The sequence below is a fragment of the Microcebus murinus genome, chromosome 3 (genome assembly GCF_040939455.1).
Source record: "Microcebus murinus isolate Inina chromosome 3, M.murinus_Inina_mat1.0, whole genome shotgun sequence".
Classification (NCBI taxonomy): domain Eukaryota; kingdom Metazoa; phylum Chordata; class Mammalia; order Primates; family Cheirogaleidae; genus Microcebus; species Microcebus murinus.
The window spans coordinates 26,409,853-26,434,250 of NC_134106.1; the positions used below are offsets into that span (position 1 = coordinate 26,409,853).

Here is a 24,398-nt window from a genome sequence, read left to right on the forward strand (position 1 = left end):
CTAAGTAACTTCTGAAACTACTAAAATTCAACCTTAGGCTTCTGGGGTTTGTGGGGTATTGGAAGCTGAAGAAAGTGGGAGGAAAATCTAACCAAATCTCCCAGGCAGGATTTTGCAGACACAGGCCCAGAATTAAATATACATTCTTATTCCCATTCTTAGAGAGTTATTATGTCCATTCCCTGCTGCTTATATACAAAAAAGTAAAAACAAAGAAAAATTGCTTAGGTATCAAACCAGTATGTGTACCACTGAAAAAGGAAAATGTTACTTCCTATCCATTTTTCCACCCCCCACTCAACATATATACATGTTTCCTTTACTTTTGTCAGTCTCCTCTGCCTTTTAAAAAAGTATTTTCCCTAACCTTCCTCCTTAATCAACTGGTCACTTACCTTCATGAGGCTATATATGATATTACTGGCAGTATATATGTAGGCATACCTCAGAGATATTGTGAGTTCAGTTCTAGACCACCGTAATAAAGCAAATATAATAAAGTAAGTCATACAAACTTTTTGGTTTCCTGGTGCATATAAAAGTTATGTTTATATCGTAGTCTACTAAGTGTACCATAGCATTATGTCTAAAAACCAATGTACATGCCTTAATTAAAAAATACTTTCTTCCTAAAAAATGCTAATGATCATCTGAGCCTTCAGCGAGTTGTAATCTTTTTGCTGGTGGAGGGTCCTGCCTTAATGTTGATGGCTGCTGACTGATAAGCGTGGTAGTTGCTGAAGGCTGGGGTGACTGTGGCACTTTCTTAAAATAAGACAACAATGAAGTTTGCTGCATCTGTTGACTCTTCTTTTCACAAAGATTTCTCTGTAGCATGACAATGATATTTGATAACATTTTCCCCACAGCAGAACTTCTTTCAAAATTGGAGTTAGTCCTCTCAAACCCTGCTGCTGCTTTATCAACTAAGTTTATGTAATATTCTGAATCCTTTGTTGTCATGTTAACAATGTTCACAGCATCTTTACCAGGAGTAGTTTCCATATTTAGAAATAATTTTCTTTGTTCATTCATAAGAACCAAATCCCCATCTATTCAAGTTTTATCATGAGATTGCAGCAATTCAGTCACATCTTCAGACCCCACTTCTAATTCTAGTTCTCTTGCTGTTTCTACTACCTCTGCAGTGAACTTTCTTCACTGAAGGTCTTTAACCACCCCCCCCAAGTCATCCATGAGGGTTGGAATCAACCTCTTTCAAACTCTTGTTAATGTTGATATTTTTACATCCTCCCATGAATCACAAATGTTGTTAATGGCATCTAGGATGGTGCATCCTTTTCAGAGATTTTCAATTGACTTTGCCCAGACCCATCAGATTAATCTGTGTCTATGGCAGTTAGCCTTATGAAATGTATTTCAGAAATAAGAAGACTTAAAAGTTGAAATTACATCTTGATCCATGGGCTGCAAAATGGATGTTGTGTTAGCAGGCATGAAAACAATGTTAATCTCCTTGTACATTGCCATCAGGGCTCATGGGTGACCAGGTGTGTTGTCAATGAACAGTAATATTTTGAAAGGAATCTTTTTTTTCTGAGCAGTGAGCCTCAACAGTGGGCTTAAAATATTGATTAAACCATCTTGTGGACAAATGTGCTGTCATCCAGGCTTTGTTGTTCCATTAACAGAGCACAGGCAGAGTAGATTTAGCATAACTCTTAAGGGCCTTTCAGAATGGCAAGTGAGCATTGGATTCAACTAAAAGGCACCAGCTGCATTAGCCCCTAATAGGAGAGTCAGCCTGTCCTTTGAAGCTTTGAAGCTAGGCATTGGTTTCTCCTCTCTAGCTATGAAATTCCTGAGTGGCATCTTCCTCCAGTAGAAGACTGCTTTGTCTACGTGGAGGATCTATAGTTTAATGAAGCCACCTTCATCAATGATCTTAGCTAGATTTTCTGGGTAACTTGCTGCAGCTTCTCCATCAGTGTTCACTGCTTCACCTTGACTTTTATGTTATGATATGGTGTCTTTCCTTAAACCCTATGTGCCAGTCTCTGCTAGATTCAAACTTCTACAGCTTCCTTACCTCTCTCTCAGCCTTCATAGAATTGAAGAGAGTTAGGGCCTTGCTCTGAATTCAGCTTTGAGTAAAGGGAATTTTGTAGCTAGCTTGATCATCTATCCAGACCACTAAAACTTCCTCCATATCAGCAATAAGACTGTTTCACATATCATTTGTATGTTCACTAGAGTAGCACTTTTAAGTTCCTTCAAGAACTTTTCCTTTGCATTCACAACTTGGCTATTTGGCACAAGAGGCCTAGCTTTCAGCCTGTCTCTGCTTTTGATGTGCCTTTCTCACTAAACTTAATCATTTCTAGCTTTCTTTTCTTTTCTTTTCTTTTTTTTTTTTAGTTGACACATTGTAATTATACATATTTATGGGGTACAATTGGATATCTCGATACATATGTATGTTGCATAGTGATCAAATCAGGGTATTTAGTGTGACCATCACCTTACACTTTTATCGTTTCTTTGTGGCAAGGACTTTCAAAAGCTTCTCTCTTCTGGCTATTTTGTGATACACAGTACCTAATCATTTCCAGCTTTTGATGTAAAGTCATGTGACTCTTCATTTGAATACCTAGAGGCCGCTATAGGGTTATTAACTGGCCTGGTTTCAATATGGTTGTGTCTCACGGAGTAGGGAGGCCCAAAGAGAGGGAGAGACAGGAGAATGGCCAGTCAGTGGAATAGTCAGAATGCACACAGAATTTATCACGTAAGTTTGCCATCTTACATGGGTGTGGTTTGTTGTGCCTGAGAACAATTACCATAGTAACATCAAAGATCACTGATCCCAGATCACCATGACAAACGTAATAATAATGAAACAGTTTGAAACATTGCAAGAATTACCAAAATGTGACAGAGACATGAAGTAAGCAGATGCTGTTGGAACAAAGGCTAGTCTTGTTTCATCTGTATTTCCCCAATCTACCTTATATCATTTTAAAGCAAATCTCATACATTGAATCATTTCATTATAAAATTTTTCAGTATATTTCTCTAAAAAATAAGGACTTAAAAAAATAACCATAATACCATTGCACTTAAAACATTAATAATAATTTGTAAGAAATTGTTGAGCTGATTTTAATTGAATACCTTTATATTCTACACTAGAATAGAGTGTAATTGAGAAGGTCTATATTTTAGCAGCATCTAAGTTTGGTGAAACATTACAAAGAATCGTAAACAGAGATAGCTTATTTGATGAATTTTGTCTTGTTAAAAATATTTATTGAAGAAAAGTACTCTAAATAGAAGCCAAAAGACAATACCTAAGAAAATAAAGTTTCACTATTAATAAAACTAGAATTAAGAATATTTAATTTAAGAATTCTCTTTAGCAGAAGTGCTCTGAGCCTACCAGGTACTGCAGTACATATAGAAAGAATAATTTCTCAATTAAAATTATTATGGCCTACAGAACAGTCAGTAAAAGCTTTCGATAATTTTAAATGTATAAAAATGAATTTGACAAGTAACAATAAAGAACGACTTTAAAGTGGACAGCAGGCAATCTTATGAAAAAATTGAAAATACTAAAATCATATTGAAAACATATATACATATATTTAATGATTAGTTTTAGAATCAGATATGACTAAGAAACTGATTAAAGTATATCAACATCTAAAAAATTAAGGTAATTTTAATTCTGTAATAAATTATTAAAACATACAGATATGTTTGTATGTTGTATAAATATACAGCTTGATTAACATTCCTTTGTTATTTTGAAGCCTGAATGAAGCCCAGTGTTCAGATAATCAGCGTTACATTTTTTTTTACTTTATTTTCATTTTTCAATAGACAATTTTATTTTTGAAAATGATTTTTTTTAATTATTTTTTTATTTTGGTATATTATGGGGGTACAGATTTTAAGGTTTCAATAAATGCCCATTTCCCCCCCTCCCCCCAAAAGTCTGAGTCTCCATCATGACCATCCCCCAGATGGTGCACATCTCACTCACTATGTATGTATATACCCGCCCCCTTCCCACCTGCCCAATACCCTATTACTGTAGCACCTATGTGTCCACTTAGGTGCTACTCAGTTAATACCAGTTTGCTGGAGAATATATGTGGTGCTTGTTTTTCTATTCTTGGGATACTTCACTTAGTAGTATGGGTTCCAGCTCTAACCAGGAAAATATAAGGTGTGCTATATCACCATTGTTTCTTAGAGCTGAATAGTACTCCATGGTGTACATATACCACATTTTATTAATCCATTCTTTGATTGATGGGCACTTGGGCTGTTTCCACAGCCTTGCAATTATGAATTGTGCTGCTATAAACATTCGAGTGCAGGTGTCTTTTTTGTAGAGTGTCACTGGATCATTTGGGTAGATGCCCAGCAATGGGATTGCTGGATCAAATGGTAGATTCAGTTGTATCGCTTTAAGGTATCTCCATATTGCTTTCCACAGAGGTTGAACTAGTTTGCAGTCCCACCAGCAGTGTAGGAGTGTTCCTCTCTCTCCGCAACCACGCCAGCATTTATTGTTTGGAGATTTTTTGATAAAGGCCATTCTCACTGGAGTTAAGTGATATCTCATTGTGGTTTTGATTTGCATTTCCCTGATGATTAGAGATGTTGAGCATTTCTTCATATGTTTGTTGGCCATTCTTCTGTCTTCTTTAGAAAAATTTCTGTTCAAGTCTTTTGCCCACTTTTTAATGGGGTTATTTGATTTTTTCTTCCTAATTTTCGTGAGTTCTAAGTATATTCTAGTTATCAGTCCCTTATCGGATGCATAGGATGCAAAAATTTTCTCCCATTCTGTAGGTTGTCTGTTTACTTTCATGACTATTTCTTTGGCTGTGCAGAAGCTTTGTAGTTTGATCATGTCCCATTTATTTATTTTTGTTGCTGCTGTGATTGCCTTTGGGGACTTCTTCATAAACTCTTTGCCCAGGCCGATGTCTAGGAGAGTGTTTCCAACTTTTTCCTCTAGAGTTCTAATAGTTTCATATCTTAGGTTTAAGTCTGTTATCCAGCGTGAGTTGGTTTTTGTGAGAGGTGAAAGGTGTGGGTCCTGTTTTAGCCTTCTACAGGTGGCTATCCAGTTTTCCCAGCACCATTTATTGAAGAGGGATTCTTTTCCCCAGCGTATGTTTTTGTCTGCTTTGTCAAAGATGAGATGGCTATATGAGGATGGTTTTATATCAGGATTCTCACATCTGTTCCACTGGTCAGTATTCCTGTTTTTGTGCCAATACCATATTGTTTTAATTACTACAGCTTTGTAGTATAGTTTGATATCTGGCATATTAATGCCTCCCATTTTGTTTTTGTTGCCTAGAATTGCTCTTGATATTCGGGGTCTTCTTTGGTTCCATACGAAGCGTAAAAGTATTTTTTCTATATCTGTGAAGAATGCTGATGGGATTTTAATAGGTATTGCATTGAATCTGTAGATCAGTTTGGGTAGTGTAGACATTTTGATGATATTGAGTCTGCCGATCCACGAGCATGGTATGGATTTCCATCTGTTTACATCCTCTGCTATTTCCTTCCTCAGTGTTTCATAGTTCTCCCTGTAGAGGTCTTTTACCTCTTTGGTTAAATATATTCCTAGGTACTTTAATTTCTTTGTTGCTATTGTGAAGGGAATTGAGTCTTTGATTTGGTCCTCAATTAGATTGTTGTTGGCGTATATGAATGCCTCTGATTTCTGTGTATTAATTTTGTATCCTGAGACTTTACTAAATTCATTGATCAGTTCCAGGAGTTTCTTGGTTGAATCCTTGGGGTTTTCTAGATACAATATCATATCATCAGCAAACAGTGAAAGTTTGATCTCTTCTGCCCCTATTTGGATACCTTTGATTCTATTTTCCTGTCTGATTGCTGTAGCCAAGACTTCCAGCACTATGTTGAACAGAAGTGGAGATAGTGGGCAGCCTTGTCTGGTTCCAGTTCTAAGTGGGAATGATTTCAATCTTTCCCCATTCAGTATGATGTTGGCTATGGGTCTGTCATATATGGCTTGTATCATTTTTAGGTATGTCCCTTCTATGCCTATTTTCTTAAGTGTTCGTATCATGAAAGGGTGTTGAATTTTGTCAAAAGCTTTTTCTGCATCTATTGAAAGAATCATGTGGTCTTTGTTTTTGCTTCTGTTTATGTGGTGAATTGCATTTATAGATTTACGTATGTTGAACCATCCCTGCATCCCTGGGATGAAGCCCACTTGGTCGTGGTGGATTATTTTTTTGATAAGTGTCTGGATTCGGTTAGCTAAGATTTTGTTGAAAATTTTTGCATCTATATTCATTAGGGATATTGGTCTGTAGTTTTCTTTTTTTGTTGCATCCTTTCCTGGTTTTGGTATCAGAGTAATATTCGCTTCATAAAAGGTGTCGGGGAGGTTTCCGTTCTTCTCGATGTTGTGGAATAGTTTCTGCAAGATAGGTACTAGTTCTTCTTTGTAGGTATGGTAAAATTCAGGTGTGAAGCCATCTGGACCGGGACTTTTCTTTTTAGGGAGATTTTTAATTGCTGTTTCTATTTCAGCTGTTGAGATTGGTCTGTTCAGGGAATCTATTTCTTCCTGGTTGAGCCTAGGGAGGCTGTGTGTTTCTAGAAATTTGTCCATTTCCTCCACATTTTCCAGTTTGTGTGCATAAAGATTTTTGTAGTATTCATAAATTGTATCTTTTATCTCTTTGGGATCAGTTGTGATATCTCCTTTTTTATTCCTGATGGAGCTTATTAGAGATTTCTCTTTTCTGCTTTTCGTTAGCTTAGCCAATGGTGTGTCAATCTTGTTTATTTTTTCAAAGAACCAACTTTTTGTTTTATTAATCTCCTGAATAGCTTTCCTGTTTTCAATTTCATTTAGTTCTGATTTGATCTTGTTGATTTTACTTCTTCTGCTGGGTTTGGGGTTGGTCTGTTCTTCTTTTTCCAGCTCTTTGAGTCGTTTCATTAGATTGTCTATTTGTGATCTTCTTGCCTTTTGGTTATAGGCATTTATGGAGATAAACTTTCCTCTCAGAACTGCTTTAGCTGTGTCCCAGAGGAGTTGATAACTTGTCTCTCCATTGTCGTTTTCTTCACAGAAGTTTTTTATTTCCGTCTTGATTTCTTCATTTACGAAGTAATCATTTAGTAGGAGGTTGTTTAATTTCCACGTTTTTGTGTAGAAATGTGAGTTTCTGTTAGGGTTGATTTCTAGTTTTATTCCACTGTGGTCTGAGAAGGTACATGGTATGATTTCAATTTTTTTTAATTTCTTGAGATTTTCTTTGTGTCCTAGGATATGGTCAATCTTAGAGAATGTCCCGTGAGCTGATGAGAAGAACGTATATTCAGTGGATTTTGGGTAGAATGTTCTGTAGATGTCTGTCAGACCCAATTGTTCTAGAGTTTTGTTTAAGTCCATTATTTCTTTATTAATTTTCTGTTTGGAGGATCTGTCTCGTGCCGTCAGTGGGGTGTTGAAATCCCCGGCGATTATGGAGTTGCTATTAATCCATTTGCTTAGCTCCAGTAAGGTTTGCTTTATGAATCTGGGTGCACCTAAGTTGGGTGCATATATATTTAAAATTGTTATCTCTTCTTGTTGGACTGTGCCCTTCACCATTATATAATGACCCTCTTTGTCTTTTACTACTTTTGTTGGTTTAAAAACTAAATCGTCTGAAATTAGAACTGCCACACCAGCCTTCTTTTGGCTTCTGTTTGCTTGGAATATTGATCTCCACCCTTTTATTTTTAGTCTATGTGCATCCTTGCAGGTTAAATGTGTTTCCTGAAGACAGCATATACTTGGCCTGTATTTTCTTATCCATTCAGCCAGCCTATGTCTCTTGAGTGGAGAGTTTAAGCCATTCACATTTATTGAGAGAACTGATAGGTAAGGTAGATTACTGATCATTCTGTTGGGTTGGATGTTGTTGCTATGATTTCTGTCTTGAGCCATTGTAATATCTGGCCTTTAATATCTTTGGGTTTTGGTTGTTTTTATATCCGTGGATTATTATTATGATGTTCCGTGCATAACGCTGTTTTAAGTACTTCTTGTAGGGCTGGTCTTGTCTTGGTGAATTCTCTGAGCCTTTGCTTGTCTGAGAATGTTTTTATTTCTCCTTCATATACGAAGCTTAGTTTTGCAGGGAATAATATTCTAGGCTGGGCATTGTTTTGTTTCAAAAGAGTGAGAATGGGGCCCCAGTCTCTCCTTGCTTGTAAAGTCTCATTAGAGAAGTCTGATGTTATTCGAATTGGCTTTCCCTTGTATGTCACTTGCTTCTTTTGTCTTACAGCTCTTAGAAGGGCCTCTTTAGTTGATACTTTGGTCAGTCTGATGACTGCATGACGTGACGTCTTCCTGTTTGCATTGAATCTCCCAGGGGTCCTCTGGGCTTCTTGAACTTGTATATCGAGATTTTGAGCAAGGCCTGGGAAATTTTCCTCTATTATATCTTCAAAAAGCTTGTCCAGCCCTTGAGTGTTGTCTTCCTCCCCTTCGGCTAAACCTATGACCCTCACGTTAGGTTTTTTCACATAATCCCACAGCTCTTGTAGGCTTTGGTCTTTTCTCTTGTTTCTCTGCTGTATTTCTGTGACTGATTTATTTAATTGGAAGGTGTTATCTTCAAGCTCTGAGATTCTTTCTTCTGCTTGATCTACCCTGTTCTTGAGACTTTCCACAGTATTTTGTAGTTCTCTGAGTTGATTCTTCATCTCCAGGACTTCGGTTAAAGTTTTCTTCACCGTGTCAATCTCTTTGTTGAACCTTTGTTCCATTTCTTGGAGGTTTTTTGTGTTTTCTTGGTGTTGGTTATTGAGTTGTTGTTGCAGCTGGGTGAGTGTTCTTATGATCCACATACGAAATTCCTTTTCTGTCATATTGGTTGCCTGATTTTGGTCGGTGTCCGTTTCTAGGGGGCTGGTGCTCCTCCTTGGGGGTGTGTTTTCCGTTTGGTTCTTCATATTTCCTGAGTTCTTTCGCTGATTTCTTCCCATGTCGATCAGTTGTTGTTTCTTTCCTTAGGTTATTGTTTGGGTATTCACACACCTTGTTTAGTTTCTGAGGCGTTAGGTGGTGCCTGTGGGTGAAATTGGACCACTCCCTGTATATTGAGTCAGTGGATGCCGTGGCAAGGCTGTGCAAGATGCTGTCCCTGTCAGTAGGTGGCGTTTGCTTGGAGGAACAGGCTTTGGTGTTGATTTTGAGTCCTGTTATCAGCTCTTGTTCTGGGCGGAGCTGGGTTGGATAAGCCTGCCCTCAGGCCGTTAGCAGGGGTCAAAGTTCTGTTCTCAGCTTCCAGGGAAAGCTGTCAGGGCGGGGCTGGAATGGTCCTGCTCAGCCAGAAAGTCTGGGTGTGGGGGTGGGGCTGTCTGAGACCCGCAGTCTGCAGCAGGCCTCGCTTCTTTCCACCCTCCCCAACTCTGCAGCTACTCCTGGGCCTCTGCCAGCAGGCCAGACCACAAGCCACCAGGCCTCCCCGGACTGTGGTGCCGGCGGGGAGGTTCCCTGCACAGAAACGCCACCTGGGTTGGGCGCACGGCCTCCTCCTGGGAGGAGGGTTGTTCTCTAGGGCGCCGATCCGCCCCTGGAGGCACACAGCCCTCAGTAGGCTGTTCACGTATAACCCTTCTGTGCCCCGGGCAATGCTAGCCCTCGGTGCAGGGGATCTGGTCTGCAGGTCCGACCTCTGGGTCCCAGAGTTCAAACTGTATTCCCACCAGGGAGAGGATTTCCGGTCCTAATTCACCCACAGGGAGCCCAAGCTGGGTCTATGTCTCTCAGCCTCTGAGTCGGCACCGTTTTCCTGGGAACACGGTGCCAGCAGCACCTGGGAGGGCGGGCGGGGTCCCAAACGGGAACGTCCCGTTCCCTGGAGGTGCCTCCGGCTGGTGGCTGTATTGTCTCTCTGGGCAGCCGCGGGTAGGGTCGGCGGAGGGGGGGAGGAGGCAATATGGCGCCTGCCGCGAGGCTCGGGTCCCTGCACACGGAGGTGCCCGGAGGAAGTTGGGAACCTGGTGCCACGTCTGCTACAGGCTCACCGTTGGCAGGCGGCGGCAGTCTCTGGGCTGATGTCCGCAGGTCTCTCCACCCGCTGGGGAGCCCACCAGCAGTCCCGAATGCAGGGGAGGGGAAACAGCAGATCCACCTACCCTTGCTGCTGGTCTCCGGGCTGCTCCGGTGGTCTCAGCCTCCAGTTCTTCTCCGCAGCCTCCTCCCGTGGAGTCTCCCGGGGTCTCAGGTACCCCTCCTTCCGGCCCTTGTCCACTGTATGCTCGTCTTCTTGCTTCTTTCCTCTAGTTTCTGCTAGAATCGGTCTTTTCTGCAGAGACCCTCTGTCTGGCGGTGTTATTCGTCCGCCATCTTGCTCCGCCCACCTGAAAATGATTTTTTAATAAAATGATCTTATAGGTAACCCAATATAGTAAAACTAATTTGTTGGTCAATAAACAAGTTTTTAAAAACCATATAATTTAAATTATTTTTAGTGCCCCGTTCACTTTCAGAAGTGCTGCAGTTTGGACAGTACATTATGTGGTTGCCTAACTAAGCATTATCAACTGCTTGTGTGAACCAGACACGGATGTGGTAATGAATTAGGCTGTGTCAATCTATCAGCAGAGAGCAGAGAGTTTCCGCTGGGAAATGATCGTGGATAGAACTAGTTTTCAAGGAGCCTCAAATGCCCTGCTTCAGGGTTATCTAACCCTGTGGATGTGGGAGTCTGTTGTGGTTTTGAATAAAAGAGTGATACGACAAAAGTGGTATTATAGGAAGTTTAAATAAGGAATGAATGTCATGAGTGAGTGATCAGTGGCTTTAGCGGTAAGCGTGGAAAAGATAGAACAGATTGAAGTCTCATTACAAAGGAAATTTTCTGGGACTTACTCATTGGGCTGGCAGTATTGGGGGAGACCTTGGAACCAGAGAGGATGCCAATTTTCTCAGTTGGTTTAAAAGGAAAATGTCTCTATTGACAGCTATAGGGAATTTAGGAGGAAAGGAAAATATCTTTTGCAGGCAAGGTGATGTGGTTTTGGATGTTGAATATGAGGAGATGGTGCTGTATTTAAGCAGAGATGGCTGATAGTCTGTTGGAGATAAAAGCCTGAATGAAGCCCAGGAGTAGGGTTAGAACTGAGTGTGCAGATGGGGCTTTTCTGTGGAAGTGAGTTGAAGCTGTGAAAGTGAGTGAGTTCTTCACAGAATACTGTGTTGGAAGACCAGGCAATGTCCTGAATCTTGGACATCTCTACCATTGGCAAAAGATAGAAGAAATGGCACCAGTGAAATAAGAATCAAACAAATACACCAGAGTCTTGGTCAGAGGGATAGAAGGAAACTCAAGCAAAGAGGTTCATGGAAACTAAGGGAAGAACAGGTGTCAGTGTGTGATGTCACTTGTAGTGATAAATCCCAGAGAGGGTTAAGAAGAAGTCACTGGATTTGAGCTCACTGGTGATGTTCAAAAACAGATTAAGGAGATTAGAGAGTGAGTGGTAGATGAGAAAACGGAAATAGCATCTACAGACTGTTCATTTTAGGAGCACACCAGAGAGGCAAGAAGAGTCTAATGTGGAGTGTTGGACTCAGGGGTCAGAAGGGCCAGGTAAAACTTTTCAAGATACTGGAGACCTTGATGTGGTTGAAGGCAAAAAGGAAAGACTGCAGTGAGTGGATAAAGGAGGGGATGAATCCAGTGGAGATATTGAATGTTATAAAGGGAGAGGGGAAGACAAATGTGGGAATATCATTCCAGGAGAAAGTGGAATGAGGAGAAGAGATGAAGATATTAGCTCTGGAAATAAGGAGTAATATTTCAAATGAGCCTGGAAGGAGATAAGCACATTAATATTATAATAGCAATTTATATGTATTAAGCATGTATATCTAAGCTCTTACGTGAGTACAGATTCTTTGTAAACCATTTTGAGGTGTTGCAGGGGATAGATAAGACATAGATCCTTGCCTTGCTGTGGTTCATATTGGGTTAGGTGGAGACAGGAGGTGTGATGTGTGTAACCAAGGGGTGGAGTAAACAGGCAACATGCTCTGGGGGCCTAGAGATTTCTTTGGGTGACCTTATAAATGAAGATGGGAATGGTCAGAAAAGGCCTGATGAAGTGAGCGCTGGTTTGACTAGGGAGAATGGTTGGGATTTGGGTAGGACGGAAAAATTGGGAAAAGCGTGTTCCAGGAAAGGAGACTAGCAGATGTAAAAACCAACCATGTAGAGAGAATTTTTGTGGTAACTATAGGTTTTGACTGTTTATATTTTATTCAGTTATAATAATAATAATAGCAATTAATGTTGAGTATTTATGCAGTGCCAAGTACTGTTCTAGAAGCATTTTGCATACATTTTTAATTCTCTGCACAATCACTGAGGTACTTATTGTTTTTACCCTCATTTCACAGATGAAGAAATAGAGAGTTAAGTAATTTGCACTAGATCTCACAGTTTATGAGGGCTGGGGCTGGGATTTCAACCTGGGCTTCTGATTCTAGAGCACTTGGTCATAACCTCTTCATGATTTTACTTCTCGAGGAGACCATCTTCTGTTAGGAGGTAATAGCAGATTTGGGTGAGGTGAAGTTATGGAAAGCCCTGAATACCAGCCAGTCAAGTTGTAAGATTGGTGTTTTGGGACCACCCAGCACATGACAGCAGTGAGTCTCTTTGAGACCAGGGAATTTTAAAGGAACTGAGGTACCCCTTCCCAGCCCATCATATATAATGCAGACCAGACTTCTATGATATAGTCATCTGGGGGCTGGTACCCTGCACTTCTTTGATTTGTAGGGGTTAACTTTCTCTTTCATTTTAGTTTTTGAAAGGAGGAAATATTTGTATTTGAAATGCATTATATAGTTTCTCTTGTGAACTTAATATTATTTGTGGTGGGAAGACTCAAGGAGGTTGGCGCTTAAATTCCAATAGAGGACAGGATGAACATGTGTGAAGAATATGTACAGAAAAAAGAGATTCTTTCCTTTTTATTCTTCCTTTCTGACATTGGTGAGTAATAAAAAATGAAACTCTTAAGGTCTAACTTGCATAACTGTGAAGAAATACGAGCCCCATGATAACATCTGGGCTGTAGCTGTGACTGGGGTATAGTGGGGAGGGCAAAAGCTTTGCTACCATGAACCTGATTGTGAATTCTAATAAGCCCAAGGAAGATAACATAGGCAGATCTATTCATCTTTCTGAGCTTTTATAAAATGGAAATTATAATCTCTACCTTAATTTATTGCTGGGAAAATTAGAGCCAGTGCATGTGGAGTATCTAATATATTTCTTGGCCCATAGTAAGTTCTCAGTAAAAGATGTTACATGTGGTACTTTTCTTTCCTGCCTTTTGCACTGTAGTAGTAATAGTGGTAGAAAACCATTATTGCCCCATTGTCTGTAGCCTAAAAAAGTAGGAATATATGTAATGATAAAGTAGAGGTATATGTAATGGAAGAATCTTACATACAGATGACATGTAAACACCTATATTACTTCACATTGTGAGCTCTCTGGAAAGAGAAGGCCAACATAAGAATCACTGGTAACCAAACCTAGGACAAGAATTAAAAAAGGGCATTAAACAATTAATAGCTTATAGTAAAAGAAAAAAAGTTTATATAAAATTTAGCTGATTCTTTACTTTAAAGGAAGACACTCAAATAGAGGAAACTATTCATTTAAAGAGAGAAAGAAGCTGGCAGGTCAAGACTTTCCTTAGTGTTTTCTTAGGGAGGAAAATTTAGAATTTAGTAAATGAGAACTTTGTTATGAAAGAGTTGGCGATGCACATTTTTAAAAAATATGAGCATAAAGCATCATTTTGGGGAAAGCTACTACCAAGCAACATTGATATCACTCTTGGATTCGGCCTGGGTCATTTCCTGTTTGATGAAGCTGCATTCGACAACTCGTCTGCATTTGGGGCAGTGGGAATGAGGCAGGGATATAGACAGCAGCACTGGAGAGTGCTGCATGGCTTTAGGATTAGAGTATAGTGTGTTAACCTTTATTGTGTATGAAAGAAAATTTCAAAACAGTTGATTCTACAAGAGAAGTGAGTGGAGAGTGTGAAGCTACTAATTATTCATTCTGTAGAAACCTCGAGGAGGAAGGAAATTTGTGTAGTAGGCTCATAATTTAAGAAGAAAATTGTGATATGTAAGCAAGTGGTACCTATTGCTGGTGTGCCTTAAATGTCCTTGTAAAATTTAACCCATTAATATTTTTATTTTATTTTATTTATTTATTTATTTATTTATTTATTTATTTATTTATTTATTTTTGAGACAGAGTCTCACTCTGTTGCCCAGGCTAGAGTGAGTGCTGTGGCATCAGCCTAGCTCACAGCAACCTCAAACTCCTGGGTTCAAGTGATCCTCCTGCCTCAGGCTCTCGAGTAGCTGGGACTACAGGCATGCGCCACCATGCCCAGCTAATTTTTTGTATATATATTTTTAGATGTTCAATTAATTTCTTTCTATTTTTAGTAGAGACGGGGTCTTGCTCAGGCTGGTTTCAAACTCCTGACCTTGAACAATCCACCCGCCTCGGCCTCCCAGAGTGCTAGGTAATCCATTAATAATAAAAGTAATCTTTGCCCATTGTTGGTGCTTAACTTTGCAAGCCCTCAGCAGCAAACTGTTTTCTTGAAACAGGGTCTTGCTCTGTTGCCTGGGCTAGAATGCGATGGCATCATCACAGCTGACTACAACCTCAAACTTCTGGGCTCAAGCGAATCCTCCTGCCTCAGCCTCCTCAGTAGCTGGGACTATAGGCACACACCACCATGCCAAGCTATTTTTCTCTTTTTTGTAGAGACGGTCTCACTCTTGCTCAGGCTTGTCTAGAATTCCTGGCCTAAAGTGATCCTCCTGCCTTGGCCTCCCAAAGTGCTAGCATTGTAGGCGTGAGCTACTGTACCCAACCTATAGACTGTTTTATTTCTATTTTAATTAAGTACTGGAGTTCACTCTCTTCATCACACATATTTGAACACCAGGAATCAGTAACCATTGTGTGGCTTTAGCCAAATTATTTCTTTTGTAGGCCATATTTTCCTTTTGGCCTCTTTTGAATTGATTTCTAAGACCTCTAATTTAATTGCTTCCATTCTAGCTCTTTAAACCTGCTGATTCTAAAGACTTGTGATGGTCTTAGAAAAATCCACTTAAGGATTTTTTGATTTTACAATGGTGTGACAGCCATACACATTCAATAGAAAGCATACTTCGAGTATCTATACAACCATCCCATCGTTCACTCTCAGTGCAGTGTTCGATAAATTACATGAGCTATTCAACACTTTTTTATAAAATAGGCTTTGTAAGTCAGATGATTTTGCCCAGTTATAGGCTAATGTTAAGTGTTCTGAGCACAGTTAAGGTAGTAGGCTAGACTACACTATGTGGTGTATAGTTTAGGTGTATTGAGGGCATTTTCAACTTGGAATATTTTCAATTTACAATAGGTTTATTGGCTGGGGAACACCTGTGCAGAAGGAAGCATCTGTATTCTATTTGTATTGTCAATGTACTTGTTTTGCCACTAGATGGCACTAGTGCACCTTTGAACCCTGTCACCTCTGGGTTGTCAGAATCTGGGGTAACCTAGTTTACCCCTGCTCATTTAACACTGGGGAACTGAGACTCAGCTGTAAGTGACATGGCCAAGGTCATACAGTTACTCAGGACCCCTTGAATCCTAGTTATCTAGCTTCCCTCCTGCCCACATTATACTCTAGGGGGCTTTGTGAGGGAAATTCAGAGAGACCATGCTCTCAACCATTCTTGTTCTATGTTAATTATTTAAAAAATAATTTAAAATCATCCTTTAAGTACAGATATTATCACATTCAAAATAAATAGTTGGCCTGCTTTCATGTTTCTGTATTGGCTTGCTCAGAGATAAATGCTAGACTGTCAGTCCCGGAAGGTCATTGCCTACCTACAGCCAGCTTGCCTTTGCAATTTGCCTTGGAAATAAGCTCTACAGAAATCTCAACCAGAGCCCATCTGTTAGGTGATTATCTTGCTTGATTCTTGCCCAGTACCTTTGATGAGAGGTTTCTTTTTAGCTCTTCCTTCCAACTAAACATGGGCATTTATTCTTCTGTTGCTGCTTTGTCCTGCTGCCTGGCCCAATCAAGAGAGCTTTTAGGGGGAGAAGAGATATGCTTCTGGTTCTTAAAAAACAACTGATCTGGATTTTCCCAGCACATGTGAGCTGCCCTGTTTTTCCCTCTCTTTATCAGTAACAAGGATGGTTTGCCATATGTAATGGCTTGTGGTATGGGCAGAATGGTATAGTGAGAGGTAGTGCGGTCAAAATGGAGAAGATGCGGGCTTTGGAGTCACAGTAACTGGGTCCAGTCCTTCCTCTCTCCCAGACCGACTCTTTGTTATCTTTCTTACGTTATTAAGTATGCAATATCTAATTTCCTTAAGCACTAAGTTTGACAGTTGATCTCTCTGACATTTCAGTTTGACAATTCTTGTTTTATTTTTATTGTGAAGATACATCCTCTTTCTCATGAACATTTTACTTGTGATTATCTTTCACTTATTTTTGTAGACCAATTTTTGTGAAACCATGGATAAGTCAAAAATTTGTTTATTTACTCATATTATTGTTTATAATACGAGTTTTCATAATTTGTTTAATTACTCATATTATTTTTGAATATGAGTTCCATCGTGGAACCAATGCAGCACAGACAGATGGAAATATCAACCATGTGTTTGGGAAGGATGTGGCTAATGAACACCCAGAACAGTGATGGTTTGAGTAGTTCTGTTCTGGTGATTTTTATCTTGAAAATGTGAGTGACCTGAGACCAAGGTGGATAATGATGAGCTGAAAGCTGTAGGGGAAGCAAATCTATCTCAAAGTACACGTGAATTAGCAGCAAGGTTTGATGCTACTATTCCAACAATATTGAACCATTTGAAACAAATCAGCAAGGTAAAGAAGCTGGATAGATGGATTCCACATAAATCAAATGAGCATCAGAGAGAAATCGTCCGGAAGCTTGCCTTTCTTTGCTGTCATGACATAAAGGTGAACCATTTCTACACTATATTATTAACATGTGATGAAAAATGGATTCAATTGCAAGTGTTAGTACAATGGTTAGATAAAGATGAAGTGCCAAAACATGATCTAAAACTGAATATTCATCAAAAAAAGCTAATAGTGTTTGGTGGTCTAGCACTGGCATTATCTACTACAGCTTCATGAAACCTGGTCATTGATTACAGCGGATGTCTGTTGCAACCAATTGGACTAAATGATGAGGATGCTTGCAACTAAGCAACCGAGATTGATCAATAGAAACGGGCCAATCCTCTTGCAAGACAACATTTGGCCAGATGTTGTACAAACAACACTGTTCAAACTACAGAGTCTGTCTGGACTTGGAAACCCTCTGTCATCCACCTGTATTTATCAGACCTTTCCCCAACTGACTCCACTTCTTCCAGGTTTTGGAACACCTCTTGCAAGGAAAAATATTGAATTCCCAAAAAGCTATGGAAAATGCCTTTCATGATTTCATCAGCACTCACTCTCCAGACTTCTTTTCTGCTGACATAAACAAGCTACTGTTAAGATGGCAAAACTATGTTGATAGTTTAGGTGCATACTGATTAATTGTACTGCGGCTTGTTTGAGATATAATAAACCATACTTTGATTTGAAATCAGACATTTCATATTTAATGACCTAATAACTACCTTGCAAGGTTGTTGTAAGGAATGCATGAGGTAATGTGTGGAAAGCTTGTGGTATCAGTGCTTGGCATGCATAATAGATGCTCATTAAGAACTAATTATTTTGGCTGATATTATAAAGAAACAGAAATAAGTAACTACATTATATGAAAGAAACTCAAGGGATGGTCTCAGCCAGAGGAGCTAGTTTTATACTGGACAAAGAAGTGAAGGATGCAAGGTATTCCAAGGTCTATGGCTGTATTCCAGAGAAATAGTAAAGTATTGTGCAAATACAGTAGCACTAGCCACATATAGCAATTGACACTTGAAATGTGGCTAGTCAAAATTGAGACATGCTGTGTTGAATTGCCACCAGATTTCAAGGACTTAGTGTGAAAAAAAGAATATAAAATATCTCAATTTTATATATCAATAACATGTTGAAATAATCACATATTGGATATATAGAGTTAATTAAAATGTTATTAAATTTTACCCATTCCTTTTTAGTTCTTAGAATGTGGCTACTAGAAAGCATACTGAGGCTACTAGCATTGTATTTCTATCTGATAGCACTGAATTAGAGGATAGAGATCTTGGTATTCAAGCATATATAACTATATTTTGAGGAATCCTGTAACAGTTGGTCTGGTTTGGTTTGGGGTTTTTTTTTGTTTTGTTTTGTTTTTTGAGGCTTCTTTTGTTCTTTTGATTTTGTTTTTCTTTTACAATGTTCTGTTCTTAAAAGAGTATGACCATTCTGAGCCAAGATGCCAATCACTATTAGTAATAGTTTAATATATTAAAATGAAAAAAGTAAAAGAGACACCAAATATTCTCCTTAGTTTCCCAGACTGTGAGGACCTCAAATAAGAAGCAAGCTATGCGTGGTTTAGTGGGGCAGCCACAAGCAATCAGAAGATTCTAGAGTTGTTTTTTTTTTAAAGAACCATTGAATGATTTCCAAGACTAGGGTGTGTGCAAAGGTCATCTCTCATTATAATTATGTTATCAATAGATAAAATCTAGCAGTCAATGATTTTAGGATTTTCCTTCAAATGTAAGTTACTAAAACACTGCAAAAATAAGAGTAAAAATAAAGGGAACCATTATACTTTATAATATTAAGTCATCTGATTTTCATTAAATTCATTTTGGTTTTAAGACACTAGTTACAAAACATTAACTGGTTTTAAAAACTTAAAAAAATGCTTGTTTCATCACCAGCTTGTTTTAGAAATATAAAGTAATTGCCATTTTGGACATTTGCAGTCTTTGTAAATCTTTTCAGGTGGATTAGAAAATGAAGTTTTTTATTTAGATCTTGAATTTACACTCATTATTTTTATAACATATGGGAAATAGTACTTGTTCTTTCCTGATGCAGAAGATAAGCAGGGCACATGCATTTGAGAACCTCGAAGGCAATTTTCATTGTTCTTGATTTAATCTCAGAATCAGCTATTCTTCATTCCAAGTTAATTTGCTGCTATAATTCATTGTATCTAAGATGCTATCAATTGTAAGGGGCTCCTTTAAGTACTACTTTGTATATATAAAAAATGTTGACTATAAAAGTGACAAGCTATAGGTTTTTAAGATGAGTCTCTATTTCAAAGATGTTAAATAGTGAAAAAAACATATCTTAGAATTGATGAAATATGATACACAGATTTTGGAACTTTCTGCTTGGTTGGAAGTTAGAGAGCTTGTTCTGTTTTATATGCTAGCATCAGACTTTAAGTCCTCTCAGAATGTATCATGTCTACTGAATGGTTTGGTGCACTGAAGCTCTTTTCATTTGATTCTATAAATAACCAGATGAAAGCAAAGTAGTGAGCTCATTTTTAAGTTGCTGAAAGTCCCATGATTCAGAAAAATGAACTTCTAACTTTTAGTTTCAGCCTAGTCCCTCTGTTTCTCCCCCCTCGCACCAGACACACAGCCAGCCAGGCTCTTTTCAGGCCTTACCTATCCCTCTAACAAAATCTGTTCTCCATAAAGGTTCCTGATAGCAGTTATTTATAGCCCCTTGTGAATTCATGGCAAAGTGTTAAATTGCCCAAGGACGTTTGCTTTCTAAGCCTTATCTCTAATTACTAAAAATCTTTATCTGCTTAAAGAACTTGGAGGCCTCAGCTGGCCATATGGAACAAGTTTTGTGGGAATGGTTGAGGGAGGAGGGACCTAGAAGCAGCCTCCTACTCTGCCTCTGTGGAAGGCTATGGACAGATAACACAGCACCTTGTTTTCTTTCCCACCCTGAAGTGTTCAACCAAATCTATCAGCTGGCCGGCTGCCTTTGGACTGGAAGTCTGTAAGAAAGTAGACTTCAATCTACTTGTAAAGTTGGCTGTACTGACTGTGTCTGGAAGGAAAATAACTCGTAATAGCTGCATTTCTGACTAATTTCATTGAATTTTTATCATTTTTATCTCTCTTTTGGCAGGGGCTATCCAATTTTAAGGAAACCTTGTGATGTAGAGAATTTTTTTGTAATTTGAATAGCTACTTCCTATTTTATCTGTTTTCTAAATCTCTGTGTTTATAAATCATATCGTCTTAAGTCAGGCTTTACATTTTGAATGACTATTTGATAATCCAGATTCTGAGCCTACTTTCTCTAAACCATTTCCAGGCATGCCTAAGTAGATATATGCTAAGGTAGTTTGGCTCTTGGTTAAATTGCAGAAGTACTCGTGGTCATTTGAAGATGAAAGCATAAGTTTGTCCTCTTAAGGTTGTAATACATCCATCAGTTGTCAATCTGCTGATACTTTGTATATGGCTGTCCCTCAGTAGGCATGAGAGATTGCTTCCAGAAGCCCTCTCAGATACAAAATCCATGGATGTTCAAATCTCCTATGTAGAATGGTGTAGTGTTTGCATATAACATATACACATCTTCCTATATGCTTTGAACCATCTCTAGATTACTTATAATACCTAATACCATGTAAATGCTATATAGACGTTATACTATGTTGTTCATGTTCAGTAGATGCAACCATTCATTTTCTTTTCTTGAATATTTCAGTTTGCAGTTGATTGAACCCATGGATGCAGAACCCACAGATATGGAAGGCCAACTACCTTTTACATAGTAGATAGTAAAAACGTTTGATTAGGCCAGGCACAGTGGCTCATGCCTGTAATCCTAGCACTTTGGGAGGCCAAGGCAGGAAGATTGCTTGAGGTCAGAAGTTTGAGACCAGCCTGAGTAAGAGCAAGACCCCGTCTCTACAGAAAATAGAAAAATTAGCCGAGTGTTGTGGCACACACCTGTAGTCCCAGCTACTTGGGAGGCTGAGGCAGGAAGATAGCTTGAACCCTGAAGTTTGAGGTTGCAGTGAGCTATGATGATGCCATTGCTCTCTGACCAGGACGACAGAGCAAGACTCAGTCTCAAAAAAAAAAAAAAAAAAAAGTTTTATTAGTCCCAGGTTTATCATATCAGGCTCTAATATAAAGTTTTATAAACAGAGCTGTCCATCACATTTAAGGAGTTTGGTTAACAAAAAGTATAGTCTTTCTCAGCAAAAGATAAGCAGTGACATTGCACATGCTTTCAGTGTTGGCTTTGGAAATTATATGGAAAAATGACTCTCCATTGCTAAATTTCCTACATTCAAACTAACTGTAAGGCAAGTATTTATTACATAGCTCTGAATTCTTTATAGTAGTATGTTTGTTGATAGTATCTTAAATAATTTTCAGATTACATCCTATAAATATATCTATGTGTTTGAATGACTTTGACTTTTGTCTTTGCAGCTTGGGGTATGGTTTTCTCTAGGCTGTGCGTATTTGGCCTTGGAAGACTATGGAGGTTCAGCAAAGGCGTTTCAGCGTTGTGTGACTCTAGAACCTGATGTAAGTTTGGTTTTCTTTCCTTATTTCAGCTCTTTATTCTCTATGCCATCTGAATTATACTATGTAGTTCAGCAATTCCTTTTGTGTTGGAGGAAAGTGTACATTTGAGGGAAGGTCACACCTTCAGGTATAGGTTTTATAAATCTGGAAATAAGTTTCTTCTCATAATAGCTAAATTATTCATGGTTTCATTTTAGGAAATAATTTTTTTTTTTTTTTTTTTTTTTTTTTTTTTGAGACAGAGTCTCGCTTTGTTGTCCAGGCTAGAGTGAGTGCCATGGCGTCAGCCTAGCTCACAGCAACCTCAAACTCCTGGGCTCGAGTGATCCTTCTGCCTCAGCCTCCCAAGTAGCTGGGATTACAGGCATGCGCCACTATGCCCGGCTAATTTTATATATATATATCAGTTGGCCAATTAATTTCTTTCTATTTATAGTAGAGACAGGGTCTCGCTCTTGCTCAGGCTGGTTTTGAACTCCTGACCTTGAGCAATCCGCCCGCCTCGGCCTCCCAAGAGCTAGGATTACAGGCGTGAGCCACAGCGCCCGGCCAGGAAATAATTTTGATAAAACAATTTTTAGTTAAAAAGATACTTTGCTAAAATGTATAGCAGTGTCATATATATTTTGTCATTCACTAAAATGTGCTGCCTATGCTAATTGCATTACTAGAAAGTTCTTTGGTGTGTAGTCTTATATTTAACAGCTTTATTGAGATAATAATTTATATACCATATAATTCACCTATCTAAATTGTACAATTCAGTGATTGTTAGTATATTCAGAGTTGTGTAACCTTGACCACAATCAATTTTAGAGCATTTTTATTAGTCTATAAAGAAACTCCTCTTAGTAATCACTCCCCATTTCTCTCCAGACACACTCCCCAAGCTGCACAGATATCTCTTCCCTGGTATTTTGTCCTGCAAACTCCAGCTACCTTTTCAGCCCTTAACTCTGATTTCTTTTTTCTCATCTCAGTAAGTCTTGATGTGCGTTGTTTAGTTTCTCTCTCTCTTTGCTGCAGCCCTGAAAGTGCCTCTAGACAAACGTCTAGGTTGATTGTTCAGACTCCTCAGGTTTTTTTCCTGCTTTCTAGGGTCACACTCCTGTGCCGCCTGTTGGCCAACTTCTCAAAAAGTTATTCACTATATTTTGTCAAATTTGTAGCTTTTTAGGGTGAGAGGGTTAGTCTTGGCCATGCCTGCAAATAGAGGTCCAGTGTCACTTAATTTTTGAATCATGTATATGGAACTTGACAACTATGTATTTTATAAATAGTAGAAGAAAGAGGAACAAATATAATTCACATCATTCTTATTAGAATCAACATTTATGTAAGACCTTTATTTTTGTCATTGGATACAGGAATAGGTAGAGAAAAATGTTTGATGAAATACTTGGTAGTAACACTGGAGAATGCATTGTTACTCTTTTTTCTCCTATCTGGTGAAGAAGCATGATGGTAGACTAGCAAAGCCTTTTAAGATAGGTAAAACAATATTCTGCATTGCCTTGGATTTATAATAAATCTATGTCGTATAGAGATTATGTTGTGAATTATCCAACTATTTTGTAAATCTAAATTTGAAAATAAAATATTAACAATTCCACATCAGTACAATAATAGTTATATGATTTGGTTGACTATTTCTTTTTGACTTTTTTATAAATTTTTTACCTAAATGAGAATAGTCTATAACTGAATTCTCTATCATTTCAGAATGCTGAGGCTTGGAACAATTTATCAACTTCCTATATACGATTAAAACAAAAGTAAGTAGTACATCAGAGAAATATGAAGAACTTTGCTTCCAAAAAAATGAATGAGATGATCTCCAGCTGAACATTGAAGTATTGTACCTTACTCTTTTTCCCTTTCTTACACATGTATATGAGGTAGAATGACTTAATATGGCCTTTTGTTTATTTTTCTTTTTTCTTTTTTCTTTTTTCTTTTTTTTTTTTTTGAGACAGGCTTTCTCTCTGTCACCCAAGCTGGAATGCAGTGGCATGATCATAGCTCACTGTAGCTTTGAACTTCTGAGCTCAAGCACTCCTCCTGGCTCAGCCTCCCCAGTAGCTGGGACTACAGGCACATGCCACCACACCCAGCCAATTTTTTTTTTGGAGAGATGGGGTCTTGCTGTGTTGCTCAGGCTGGTTTCAAACTCCTGGGCTCAAACAATCCTCCTGTGTCCACCTCCCAAAGCGCTGGGATTACAGGTGTGAGCCACTGTGCCCAGCCCAGTATAGCCTGTATTTGAATTTTAAAATACAGTTTATTTCTTTAAACATTTACTATGCAATAAAATAAGAAATATTACTTGAAATCTTTATTCGATACTGAAGTTTTTTGTCCCAAATTTCATTACAATGACAAAAGCAAAGGTGCCTTTAGTTGGTCTACTCAATTGACAGATATTTTTGTGGATTGCTTGCTCTGTGCTAGACATTATTGAGAAATGTAAATAAATATGAACCAATGTCTTCAGGAAATATGGGTTTAAAAAATAAAATATGCCATATTATTAAAAAATTGATTAGTAATATAAGCTATATGTGGTAAATATCAAGTGAGAATACAAAGAGGGCTATAGTAATGGTAGGTGATATTTGTAGAGCACTTATTATGTGCTAGACACTCATTTAGTCCTGTGAAGATCTCAGAGGAGACAAGGCTTATGCTTCTAATTTAGAAACACTTCTGAGAGAATGTTGGACTCAACTGGAAATTTGAAGGATGGATAGAAAGGGACAGAGAAAGCCTCTTAGGCAAGGGA

General features: G+C 38.6%; 1 protein-coding gene across 1 annotated transcript in view; it reads left to right on the plus strand.

Annotated features, from left to right (window-relative positions):
• TTC27 (tetratricopeptide repeat domain 27) overlaps nt 1–24,398 on the plus strand; it is a 148,884-nt gene that overhangs the window by 92,208 nt on the left and 32,278 nt on the right. Inside the window, exons 14-15 of the mRNA XM_012788392.2 lie at nt 21,518–21,616; nt 23,339–23,391. Coding sequence (XP_012643846.1) covers nt 21,518–21,616; nt 23,339–23,391 — 152 coding nt within the window. The remainder of the gene's footprint in view (nt 1–21,517; nt 21,617–23,338; nt 23,392–24,398) is intronic.